This window comes from Mauremys reevesii, linkage group 11, assembly GCF_016161935.1.
Source record: "Mauremys reevesii isolate NIE-2019 linkage group 11, ASM1616193v1, whole genome shotgun sequence".
NCBI classification, from domain to species: domain Eukaryota; kingdom Metazoa; phylum Chordata; order Testudines; family Geoemydidae; genus Mauremys; species Mauremys reevesii.
The window spans coordinates 491,602-505,390 of record NC_052633.1 but is presented as its reverse complement, the minus strand read 5'-3'; the positions used below and the strand labels follow the sequence as shown (position 1 = coordinate 505,390).

General features: G+C 42.1%; 1 protein-coding gene across 5 annotated transcripts in view; it reads right to left on the bottom strand.

Annotated features, from left to right (window-relative positions):
- DIP2A (disco interacting protein 2 homolog A) overlaps positions 1-13,789 on the bottom strand; it is a 186,903-nt gene that overhangs the window by 105,373 nt on the left and 67,741 nt on the right. For all 5 annotated transcript variants that reach the window (XR_005586121.1, XM_039494216.1, XM_039494217.1 and 2 more), the window contains one exon: positions 3,332-3,451. Coding sequence is in view for 2 of the 5 variants with exons in the window: in XM_039494216.1 (XP_039350150.1) it covers positions 3,332-3,451 (120 nt within the window). In the remaining 3 variants the exon portion in view is untranslated. The remainder of the gene's footprint in view (positions 1-3,331; positions 3,452-13,789) is intronic.

The window sequence follows — 13,789 nt, the reverse complement described above, 5'->3', positions numbered from 1 at the left end:
CAAGAACTTAGAAGCAATTAAAAAAGGATGAGATGTATGTATGATCAACAACAACTACAGTCGCTAGACTGAAATGGAAAAGAGACAGTCGTATTTCAGGACATGGGCCAACTGGCTGTGGTCAGAAACAAACTTCCCTTATGCACAGATTATTTCACAATTATCTACCATGTGGTTCCTTACTCTTTCCTCTGAAGCATCTGGTACTGGCCACTGCTGGAGTTAGAATATTGGATTGCTGGTCAGACCCAATATAGAAAGTCCAATGTTCAATTAACATTCCATTTGGTTCAATGCAGGAATCTATGGCTGCTCTGGTAGTGTGCAAGCATAATGGGAAACAATTTTCGCTAAGTCCTTCCTACAGAAGAGAAATTTTCTAAAACTTTTCTCCCACTGCTACTAGTTTAGTTCCACTATTGTTAGGAGCATCAGAAGCCCGAATGCTGTAGATGCTATCGCTGGCTTTAACACTACTTTGATTAGACATGCTCCGCACAAGGTTCTGTGATGCAGCACCACAAGGGTCTCTATATAAGTTACATCTTTTAGCCAACATAAAGAGTACTTTGAAAAATAACCTCATCTTATTATGGTGGTGGTTATTCAGGCTGAAACATTTTAAGGAAGGAAAATTAAATCAATAACCACTAAGCTAAAATTCTTCACTGTATTTCAAACAAAGTTAAAAGCAAACCCACAGAACAAGCTTGGATAATATTTTCTCAATTAATATTAAAACTCCAGGGAAAGGAAGACAAAATACACTCACATTTGTCCTTTTATCTCCTTTGGTCATAAAAATAAAATGAAGATGGAGGGAGCTGCTGGCTGCACAGGTCTGAAGTTGCAGTAGCTTGCAAGCTCTCTAGATTTATTCTAAAAAAGCGTGGCCTCTGAAAGATGTCAGGTCTATATTATCTTGGCTGGGCACATGGCTACACAGTACCATAAGCCGAATATAAATCAAGACATGCCCTTTAACAATGAATCTGGTATCCTCTTAGCATACTAGGGTCTTCTGAAACACCACACAGGGACAAAAGAATCCAGTTACATACATTCCAACTGAGAATTTTTTCCCCTCTAACACCACATTTTAAGCTTTCAAACATGGAAATACACTTCCTGCTAGCATTTCAAGGATAAGTTTTAGTTGGTATAGCAGAGAGTGAAAACAACAGGATCATGGTAATTGCCATACTGGATGGGACCAGTGGGTACATTATCCTGTCTCTGACAGTGATCGGTAACTGTTACAAAAGATAAAAAACAAGTTAAAAGCAACATTCATCCGGTAGCCACATCAAAACAGGACTAATTTTTTCTTGACTGATCAAAATTTGGTCACTGAGAACTTGAAATTCAAAAAGGAAGGATTTGCTAGGCTTAGAAATTGTGATAAACATCAGAATTTTAAACGGAAGTAAATTAAAAGTCAATTTTGAACACAGCTCTAGAAATACTAACTGAAGTTTTTGGAACAAAGAACAGCAGCAGTGGCAGCTAGTATGACTGTTCTCTGAAAGAGTGTTCACTTCCTGATAGATATGTACGCTAGCTGGAATTGTTCCCAAGACTACCCCAATAACTATTAACAGTGGGAATACAGTAGAACCTCAGAGTTATGCACACCAGAGTTACAAACTGACCGGTCACCACACACCTCATTCAGAACTGGACGTATGCAATCAGGCAACAGCAATGACACACCCCCCCAAAAAAAGGGGGGGAGGGAGGAAATATAGTACAGTACAGTGTTAAACTACTGAAAAAATAAAGGGAACGCTTTAAAAGAATATTTGACAAGGTAAGGAAACTCTGTGCTTGTTTCATTTAAATTAAGATGGTTAAAACCTGCGTTTGTCTTCTGAACAGTAAAGGTTCAAAGGTGCACTAAGTCAACGTTGAATTATAAACTTCTCAAAGAACAACCATAACGTTTTGTTCAGAGTTACAAATAACCGCCATTCCTGAGGGGTTCGTAACTCTGAGGTTCTACTGGTCATGTTTCTATGATGAACCCTTCCACACAATACAGTATCTTCTTATACCACCACCACCACAAAAGGCCTTCTTATGGTTACTGTCCTAGTTTGTCCTTTTCTCCACATCCATAGGCTTCCTCCAGAGGGTATTTTTAGATACATATTGAACATTTTGTTTGCTGATAGTAAAATTATATTGCAAATAAGTTTGATACACAAAAGAGATGGAATTTAAAGCAAATGACTAAATTATATTAAAGTTAATCTTAAGCATCCCATTTAATTAATTCTCTTTGATATTATTATCCTCATCCCCAAACTTCAGAAAATCTATTCTTCGGCTAGCACATATCTTTCCTAAAAGCCCTTGCACATGCTACCCAAACCACATAAAAGATCCCATCAACCCTTGGATTATTAAAAAACAAACCATGGAGATGTAATGCCTTGATTTTAGGAGCAGAGTTTTCTCAATGGAAATACCAGCAATGAAAATGTGAAGCCATATATACTGGTGCCAAGTAGTTAAAAGCAAGGCGACTGAAGAATAAGTAAGATATTACTTCAAAAATTTAGGTTATGCAGCCAATTTCTCTAGATATCGCCTTCCTCCCCAGTCCTGGGACATGTAGTTACCCTCAACAGCACACCGAAACAGCATTCTAGTTAGAAGCCTGTGGATAGACTTACCAGATGATGGCTTTCAAAAAGCACCTGCCTTTCTCAGTAATGTGAGAGGGAATTTCACATCAAAACACAATGTATTTTAGCCACCTGAGCAGCAACAATGGAAGCAGGATATGAGGAGGATATGGATATTTTCATAGAAACTTCCCAAAACACATTTCTTTGTTGGACTGAAGCATGTTTACAAGTTCATGTAGAATATCCATTGTGATGTTTCCCTTACTTGAGTGTATTTGCTTCAAATCAGGAAATGTTTGAAAGAGAGCTTTGGTAAATATGGTAATTCTATAACCCTTATGTGAAAAAAAAAATCATAGCCTTGTAAAAATTAGCACAGGGTGCTCCAATGATAGGAAGCAAGACCGGCAGATGAGAGGAAATTGTTAAGCATGGCTTAAGTCCATAACAAGGAAAACATCAGAATGTGTTTACGATTTTCTTTCTTCCCCAACCATTTTCTCCACTTTGGAGTTGGCCAAGCATTGCCTATAGGTATATACAGCACAGCTGCTTGGACAGATTTCCTCATATTTTGCCTTCTTCCAATATGGAAAGCACTTCACTTGGTTCCCTAAGCATAATATTTGTACCTCTTTATGGGTGTAAGGATACTGTTGGGGCACCCGTTTTGTTTTAGCTGCATAGATTTTCCTTACCAGATCGGAAGCGCTCATCTCTGGAGTTGGTAGAACGTGATTTTTGCTGTTTAGATACAGCAGCTGTAGCCTGTGAAGAGCCTGGGATTCTGTTCTCTGCTTGCAGGGATGGATCTACACCTGAAATACAATTCCACCTCATGTAAACAATTCACATCTACTAATAGACAATATCTGGTCAGCGATGCATGAATGCTTGTATCTCCCAGTACAAGGAGAACTACATTTTACTTTTTTTTAAAAAGTACCACCCAAGAGCCAGGTTTAAAAACTATTTCCACAGGTTTTCCAATGGAAAAGGGTATTTAATTAAATTCCAATAGTTGAAGTATTTTTACAAAATCTGATGCTGACTCACAAATGTTAATTCATGCCACCTATCTGTAAAGCAGAACTAGAACATATTAAAAAAAATCCTAATTTTCTTACCTGCAGCTTCAGTTTCTAAGACTCAAATCCATCAATCTGAACTGATTATTATTTTACCCAGACCTAGCCAACATTTCTGAGCAACTGAAAATACGACTACTTCTATCAACAACACACTGTCAAGAGTGCTTATCAAAAGTAGTGCCTTCATGCTAGTCCACAGACAAGTTAATGGAAAGATCTGACGGGCAGATCTAAATCCCAGAAACTATTCTGCATCACAGATCATCCTAACTGACTGAAAGAACTTCCTGTAAAATGTCAAGAGAAAAAGCTGAGTCAATGGGGCGGGGGTGAAGGAATATCTTTTATTGGACCAACTTTTGCTGGTGAGAAAGACAAGCTTTCGAGTTACACAGAGCTCTTCTTCATGTCTGGGAAAGGTACTTCCAGCATCACAGCAAAATGCAAGGGGGAACAGATTGTTAGCCTAAGTACTTAGTACATAATGTAAGGACAAAAAGGAGGGTTAATGGGTTACAGATTGTTGTAATGAGCCATAAATCCAGTTCAGTCTATGATTTTCAGTGTCTAGCAGAGTAATTAATTTAAGCTCCCAGGGTCATCTTATGAAAAAGTGCCGTGCAGGTTTCCTTTGAGGACGAGGACTGAGAGGTCAGATATAGAGTGATGACTTTCTGAGACGCATTCAGTCACAGGTAACAGGATGTTTTTGTCTTTTATCATTTTCCTGTGTGAATTCATTTGAGTGCGTAGTGATTTTCTGGTTTCACAAAGCTGTTATTGGCACATTTAGTGCACTGGATGAGGTACACCACATGTTGTGATAGGCACGTGTAGGATCCACGGATCTTGAAAGGTGAGTGGTGTGTGTGTGGTAGTGGTGGTGGTGGGGGTTTTGATCATTGTAGCAGTGAAGATATGTCTGCGGGTTTTGCATCTGTTGTTCTGGTAGGGTCTGGTGCCACTTTGAGTTGGTGTCTCCTGGTCTGTGGGGATCCTGCTTCTGACGATGAGCTTGTAGAGGCTGGGGGGTTGTTTGAAGGCCAGACGAGGGGGTTCAGGAAAGATTTCTTTCAGGATGGGGTCCCCATTGAGTATGGGTTGTATTTGTTTGATGATAGCCCATATGGGTTCCAGTGTGGGGTGATAGGTGACAACCAGGGTGCGTGGCCAGAGGGGTTTTTATTTCTGTATTGAAGCAGGTTCTCTTAGGGTATTTGGATGGCACATTCCATATGCAATCTACTTCTCTGGTGTGGTGTCCTTGTTTGGTGAAGGCGGTTTTAAGTGTGTTAAGATGATCCTGGACTTTCTCCTCGGAGCATAGTCGGTGGTATTTGAGTGCCTGGCTGTAGATAAACAGATTTCTTGGTGTGTTTGGACTGGTTACTGGATCTAAGAAGGCAGGTATGGGGATCCATGAGTTTCTTGTATACGGTGATCTGTAGGGTTCCACCGCTGAAGCCCATTGTGGTGTCCAGGAAGTTGATGCTAGTGTGGGAGTGTTCCAGAAAGTGTTTGATAGATGGGTGGTGGTTGTTGAAGTTGTGGTGGAAAACTATGAAGATGTTTAAGCTGTCTGTCCGGAGGATAAAAATATCATTGATGTATATCTCAGGAATAACACTGGTTTCCTGCTGCATTTAGACTCAGACTTTAAGGTCAGAAGGAACCATTATGATCATCTAGTCTGACCTCCTGCACAATGCAGGCCACAGAATCTCACCCATCCACTTCAATAACAAACCCCTAACCTATGTCTGAGTTACTGAAGTCCTCAAATTGTGGTTTGAAGACCTCAAGGTGCAGAGAATCCCCCAGCAAGTGACCCCGTGCCCCACGCTGCAGAGGAAGGTGAAAAACCTTCAGGGCCTCTGCCAATCTGCCCAGGAGGAAAATTCCTTCCCAACCCCAAATATGGCGATCAGTTAAACCCTGAGCATGTGGGCAAGACTCACCAGCCAGCACCCAGGAAAGAATTCTCTGTAGTAACTCAGATCCCAACCCATCTAACATCCCATCCCAGTCCACTGGCATACTTACCTGCTGATAATCAAAGATCAATTGCCAAATTAATTGCCAAAATTTGTTTTTTATGAATCCCAATAGTCCTTCAGTAAGAGTGCCGTGACTAGATACGATGGGTCTGCCTGGATTCCTTTGTTTGTGTATCTTGGGAAGCATACAGAAGGCCCCTGGGATAAGTTCATGGGGGGTGAGTCATCTTGGATTTTTTGGGGGAAGAATTTGATATCCTTAAATTCCTGGGTAAATTGTGGTATGGGGTCTTCAAGTTCTTTATAGTAGGTGGTGTCAGTGTGTAGGCCTTGTTAACGTAATCAGTACAGTTGAGGACTATAATGGGGCCTCTTTGCCTGCTGGTTTGATCACTATCTGGTGGTTTGATTTCAGGCTGTCCTCTCAGCAGTGGGAGATTATGGTGAATGTGATGTTTGTTAAGGATTTCACAATCAATGTTTTCCCCTGAAGCAATCAACGTAATGATCAAGAGTGTTCTTTCGTTAGCTCTGTGGCATCCAGTCAGATGATTCTTTTTCCTTATGATTATCGGTGGAGACATGGTGTCTACCTTGAACAGTCCCTTACAATATGCACTAACTACTTATGCTGAAAATCTGTTCCACCTTGTATTTTGCAGCGACTCTGAGTACCTTTCCCAGACCCAGAGAAGAGCTCTGGGTGGCTTGAAAGTGTCTCTCTCTCACCAACAGAAGTTGGTGCAATAAAAGATATTACCTTACCCACATTGTGTCTCCAATATCCTGGGATCCACACAGCTACAACTAACACTGCGTACAACAAGAGAAAAGGTGTGAATTGCCCAGCACTAAGATACATACTTCATCCTAAAATCAACTAGGTAGTGGATCAAATCTAGCTCATTATCCTATGAAAATCATTTACTTAATAGGAAACAGTTCTCTGCCATAAAAGCAATTTAAGATGTAGTTACCTTAATTCTACAGTAAGTCAACCCAGCATCAGAGTAAGCTGAAAGAACAATCTGACATTTCCCTATTTTCAAAATAAAAACAGAAACGTGTTCCTTCCTCTGCCAAGCAACTCTGCAAATAAGGCAGCCAATTATGCAAGGATGACAGCGGGCAGGGATGAGGAATGTAAGCGTGTGTAATCAGAGTCGATGTAAAAGAGCAGTACCTAGAAGATTCATATTTTATAAGATCCCTGTAACAGCTCCAAGAGAAACTCAGTGGAGACCAACAATCCCAGCTTGCTGACAAATAAAAGGATGAAATGGTCAGAGACCCAAACTTAATAACTATTAAACCCCTCGCCCAGAAAACGAGCTCTTGCACCTTTAACTACTACTAAAATATACAGGGAAACTCCCAACCTTGAACTGAACGCTTTCACTTAATGCTTTTATCCTCTCATCTACTATGGAAGCTTTGTCAAAAACTATACAACCAAAATCGAAAAAGAGATCATTAATTCAAGTTCAGTTTCTTCATGGAAAGCAATGGGATACCAGAACAAATTATAAAGGAACAAAACAATGATCCATTTAGTTTGCTCCGTCTCTGATAATGAAGAACGGTAGATTCTTCAAAAGAAAGCATAATCACCATAATCTAATCGTGCAATGCTACATCATGGGAGCAAATTTCTCCCTAACACCAACAGGTGACCAGTTTATGCTCTGAAGTAGTATTTTATCCTTGTATAACTGAGGATACATTTTTAATGTTTACTAGGCTATTTGCCTTACTATCACATGGTATGTTGTGCAAAATATATATTTCCTGTGACCCATGTAAAATATGCTGCAACAACAAATTCTTGTTCTTGTATCAACGCAAGTCTGAGCACCCATTTGTCAGAGTATCTATTTTACATAGAGTATCTCTTATCTGTCTCTCCCATACTCTTCTTTTCCAACCTAGTCCCAGTCTCTTTAGCACTAAAGACAAGCTCTCTCAAAATCCAGATGCTGGAGGAAAGAAGCTTTTGATGCACTCATGCATTGACTCATAAGAAAGCAGGTGCCAATTCTTACTGAAGGAATACTAATATACTTAGAGAGAAGCACAAAGGAAGAGAGAAATATTTGTGATATTTTTATCTTACACAAGGATGTAAGAGATTTTCCAGCATTTATGAAAGTGTTCTTCTCCAGGAGGGTTGTTTGAAGACTTTTGAATATCTGGTCTTCACATATACACTGACAGCAAGTTTTCAGAGTATGATATAAGTATGCCAGCTGTTCTGCCTCAGTTTACCGAAGTGAATTTTCAAGTTCATTTTCTTGAAACATAATATTCTCAGTGTCTTAATGTTCAAAACTCTAACATACCTCTCACCCTCTTGACCGGACCACCTGCTCTACATCAACTTATTTCCTTATGTATGCCTATGTTAAGACCATAGCATAAATCATACATCTTGTAGCCTACAATTTCTGGTTTTGTATTTGCTGTCTAATAGCTAATAATTTGTTTTGCTCAGAAAGGATGACATGCACTTGAGTTATGAGGTCAGAAAAAAAATACGAAAGGCAAGACCTACTATAATACTAATCATCTTGGGTGGAAAATAAGAGATGAACTGCAAATCCAAAAGAAATAGTTTTGTCCTTTACTGATTTTCTACCTTATATGTGGAACTGGTAGGCCTACCACTGTTCATTCTAACTCCTTGTTTTCATTTGCTTACAATTTTAGCAAATGTTAACCATTTGGTCTGAAATTTTTAATCTGTCTCAGGCTGATTTATTTTTTGAAAGTTTCAGCAAAATAAGACAGACATTTCTGTGAATGAAATTAGCAAAACAACTTATTTTCTCCTAAAGGTTAAAAAATCTTCCAAATGTTTCTTTGAAAAGTCCTTGAGCCTCCATGGTTTGGAGCAGGAACTTGAAGGTTGGTGGGGAGATAGTGGTAGGGTCAGAGAGATGCTTTCTGTTATCCTCATGAAAAATCCACCAAAATCTGGCCAAGTTACAAGTCTCTGAAAACTGCCATTTGTATGTGCTCAGTAAAACTTCTCAGAGTCTTGCTGCTAAAATTTGAGAACATTCCATCTGCACTGAGCTTCCATCTACATCTCAAAGATCTTGGTCTCCGGACAGAATACAGCAGTACAAGCCACCACCACAGCCATCTCTTTGGCCTGTGAAAAGAAGTACTGAGCAAGGGGGCACCATAAGTTTAAGTCTCAGCATGTCCACTTTCTGGTATTAATGATTGTGTACTTCATAGTCCTTAATATCAAGCAAGGCTTTATAACCCTCAACTTGAGAGGGAGGCAAGTATTCTCTCTACATTTTACACTTTTTTCAGTTCGTCTATTGAACTGCAAAATCAAGTACTTGCTCAGTTGTACTATTAAGTTGCCTGGTAAGGTCCATTAGAGCTGTAGTCTTTTTGGATATAAAATAAAATTTGCCTGTTTGGGTTTTTTCAGGGGGAGGGGACATTTCAAGATTTCTTTAAACACAAGGAAGCAAATAAACTAAGAGGCAAAAAACCATTTCCCCCCTCCACATGTCACCTTTAAGTCTTCCTGCAGCTGTCAACCTAGCTCTAAATTAAAATAGGAGCAAGATAGAAAAAAAATACAGGAGAGAGGGGTTCAACGTACTGCAGAAGGAAAGAAGACAAAGCAGATGATAAAACAGAGATAGCCCAGTTTTGTAATTTACTGTGGCACCCCACAACTTTTGTTATGGAAATTATGGGGCAACCAAAATTTAGAGAACCACCAAGATTTGCCTTACAGTGATCTATGTTACTAAATTAAAGCCATTTTATTCACACCAATTTTCTATATAATTTCCATGTATCTATTCCAAACCCTGTACACACCCACATACCACAGCCACACCCCTTTGGCAAACTGTCTCACGCCCACTATTCCTTTAAAGTGATTTTTAGATATGAACAGTCACAACAGAACTGTAAAGCAGGAAACATGCACTTTTTTGTTTGGTGCAAAATGAGACAGTAATGTTAAGTTTTTACATTAGAAATATCAGGTCTTGATGTCCCTGACTTGTTGCAAGAACTTATCTCAAGGGACTGAAACCCGAGTGTGTCAGTTCCAGGACTAGCTGCACGTCTGCCCACCTTTTGGTCTCTCCTGTGTGCACCTAGCAAAAGATGTTAGGCCTCCGGGCCTTACCTGTCTCAGGGTTGAAAGTCACTCAGACTGGGACCCAGGTACACTACCCCATGCTTATCACTGGTTCTCTCTTGCAGGGAAGCTAGATTTAATACCACACGCCCCACCCCACCCCCATGTGGGTGTCTGGGACCAATATAATTGCTATCCTATTGCTCATTCATTTATTTGTCTCAGGCACCATGTGTGAAATCATATTTTTTAGAAAGTTTCAACACTCCCTTGCCTTCAACTGAGGGCCAAAAGACTGATCTATCATAGCAGCATCAAGAGCTAGAGAACTGTGGGAAAATGAATGAATGAGTAGAACACAGCCTCTAAAATTCATGAAAATTTATTATCCATACTTGAATTTACCAGACCCTAGCCAGAGAACTAACCCGATTACCTTGTCTCTGGGTAAACCTGGGTACCTTATCTTATCTGCACATGCAAATTCAACTACCCTTACCAGGTTGACAGCTCACAGATCTATCTTCCTACTCCAGACCTGTCTCCTGTCAAAACAAAAATCTCAGGCCCAGTCTGTCATCTTCTCATGAATGTTGACCCGTCAGCTCAAGATCAGCATGGCTAACACAGAGCTCCTAATCCCATCCACCCAAACCCTCGCTGCTACCTTCTCTTCTTGATCGCTGTGGGCAATGCCATAATTCTGTCGCTCAGGCCCATAATCTGGGTATCATCTTCAACCTGGCCCCCTCACTAGGTCCTCATATCCAGGCTGTGTAAATCTTGCCAATTTTTTCTGCACAGTGTCCCTAAATACCAGCATTTTTTACTTATCCACAGCTAAAACGCCCATCATCCGCAGCATCCTTCTCTCTGGCCTTGACAAATGCAATCATGCCCTGCTCATATCTGTTCAGAATGCTGCTACAAAGATCATTTTCCTGGCCCATTGCTTTGACCACACCACCCACCCATTTTCAAGGCCCTTCATGGTCAAACACCCAATCACCTTGTTCAGCCTCTGATTCCAGTCTCCACTGCCCACTTATGTTATGTTTTAAACAAGCACCTTTGTGCTTTCTCCCATGCTGTTCCTCGCATTATGGAGGCATTCATTCTCTGTGAACGTCTACAACGCTAACTTAATTACCCGCCTTCAAGTTCCTCCTCAGAACTCTCATTTGCCATGATCCCTACAAAAACACACAACAGTTAGGCTGCTGGTGTGCAGAAGCTACTGCCTAACATGCTGATCAATACAGTCTCTATTTCCTTGTACTCCCTATCTGTCTGTAGGCCTCTTTTGTCTCATCTTATATTTAGACTCTAAACTCCTTCGAGCATAGACTCCCCTGCCCCCCCTTCTTCTATGTCTGTGCAGCCCAGGGGGCAGTGCCCCAATTAGCCAGATTTAAGGGCAACATACTGGTGAACAGCGTAGCTCCCCACCTTCTCTAGCTGCTGGAACCCTGAATGCCATTCCTGGATCCTGGCTTTGACACTACGTGTTTGTATCAGCCTCTAGTTTGCAGTTATCTGACGCATGCCAAATCTCTGACTGCCAGAAGGGAGAACGCTCACTTCCCCACAGCAACAAGGCCGATGCAAGAGTGCGTGGAGGGAGGAGAGAATAGCTGCTAGAAGGGGTCTCCACTGCATTGTCTCAGCCTGCAGCTGCACCAGCCTGTGTCTGGTTTCAGCAAACTATCCCTCCCTGACTATGCTCTGAGGAAGGTGGCAAGAAAATACTCGAACCCTTCCCTCACCTCCTAGCTACTAATGGGTGGGTAGACTAAGGCCTATGCCACCCTGCCACCCCACCCCTTGTGATGGACACGATGATGGGTTTCGCTGCTGCCCAGTGTTCTGAACAGCAGCAGGGGGAGTGCTAGAGCTGCCTGCCAGAGCAGGCTCTGGAAGACAGCAGTGCACATCTGGAGCATTATTTTCACAACAACAAGACCCAGGATTTTCAAGGGCAAGGTTAAGTTATGCAGAAGATTTTGACCTCACTCATCAATGAAGTGTTCACAGTCACCACTAGTGAGTGCATTTTTCAGTTCTTGTATAGTCAAATACCACTAGACAAACTGTTTTCCTTAAACCTTTCAACTATTAAATCCCTACAGAAAGGTCACTGGGTTTGGAAAAGGCCCCACCAAAGCCAGAAAGCTATGTACATGAACAACCTGACCGATTCTACCACCAAGTAATTCAGGTTTAGAACTGTTTCTACTCAACAAAACAAAACCTGACAGAAAAGTGTGCTATACTCTTTCATTGTTAGGGTTCTTCCCCCTCAAATTTTAGTAGGGCATGTATCTCCAAAAAGAAAAACATGTATTTAGAGATTTCCTCCCCTCCACCAGAGTTCCAGCATAACCCCCATTAACAGCAATGAAAAGACGTGCATTGAATTGGATGGAAATTGGCCTGGGCCCTCAGCAAACCTTAGAACAGGGGTCGGCAACCTTTCACAAGTGATGTGCTGAGTATTCATTTATTCACTCTAATTTAAGGGTTTGCGCGCCGGTAATACATTTTAACGTTTGTAGAAGGTCTCTTTATATAAGTCTATATTATATAACTAAACTATTGTTGTATGTAAAGTAAACAAGGTTTTCAAAATGTTTAAGAAGCGTCATTTAAAATTAAATTAAAATGCTGATCTTACGCCGCCAGCCTGCTCAGCTCGCTGCCAGCCTGGGGTTCTGTTCACCTAGGCCGGCAGAGGGCTGAGCGGGGCCTGCGGCCGGGACCCCAGACCTGGGAGGGGTCAGGGCAGAGGGCAGTGGGGGGTGTAGGGCAGAAGGCTGGATGTGTGCGGAGGTTCAGGGGTGCAGGGCAGAGGGCTGGGGGGTGCAGGGCAGAAGACTGTGTGGGGGGTTCGGGGTCAGGGAAGAGGACTGGGGGCGTGGGGGGTGCAGGGCAGAAGGCTGAGTGTGTGTGAGGGGTCAGGGCAGAGGGCTGGGGTGCTCGGCTTGTAGGGGTGCTCCCAGCCCCCTGCCCTGAGCGGCTCATGGCAGGGGGCTGGAAGGGATGTGCCCTGTTCCACCCCCTTCCCTACCTCTTCTCTGTCTCCTCTACGGAGCAGCATGCAGGCTGCCACTCTTCCCCCTCCCCCTCGCAAGGACCATCAGCTGATCGGGGCAGGGAAGGAGATGGGGAGGGGCAGGAAAGCACCACGCTGGGGGAAGAAGCGGGGGAGGGGGCAAGCTTGGCTGCGGCAGGACCAAGCTTCTGCCTCCTGCCCCCGCAGGGGAGAGCGGTGGGGCTGAGTGGAGCTGGGGGCCAGGACCGCGGCAGCGTGCCACTCAATCGGCTTCTGTGTCGTGTTTGGCACACATGCCGTAGGCTGCCAACCCGTCTTAGAACTACAGCATCTTTGAACAAGTTGTTAAGTTCTATCCTGTGCACAAGACAAGTTGCAATGTGCTATAGGACTGTTCTATCTTCAACTTTTCCCATTACTTTCCTGCACTTATACTATTTCCATATTATTTGTATAACTCTTCAAAGCACTAGAGGGGTTATTTAAAACCTCAGTCCCACACAAGTCTTATAAACCTAGTAAATTAAAACGGTGTTTTGTGAGCTACTGTTTTCTTAAGTCAGTTATAGATTTCTGATTAATACAAGGTACTTCTTCAAAGGAGATTGAAAAGGCAGATAAATTCTATTTAACCCTGGACAGCAGTAGCATCACAGAACCTACAATTACATGTCAACTAGAATGAAGAAGTCTTCTGGGGGCAAAACTGTTGAGTCAGAACAAATACACATGACTGACGTTAAAGAAAGGTTGAGAATGAAATTGATTGTTTCTAAACACAGGATTATATACACTGAGCAATCAGATCTCGAGTCCCGAGAATGGAGAGACTTAGGCCTGGTCTACACTACGCGTTTATACCAAATTTAGCAGGGTTAAACCGAAGTAATCCTGCACCC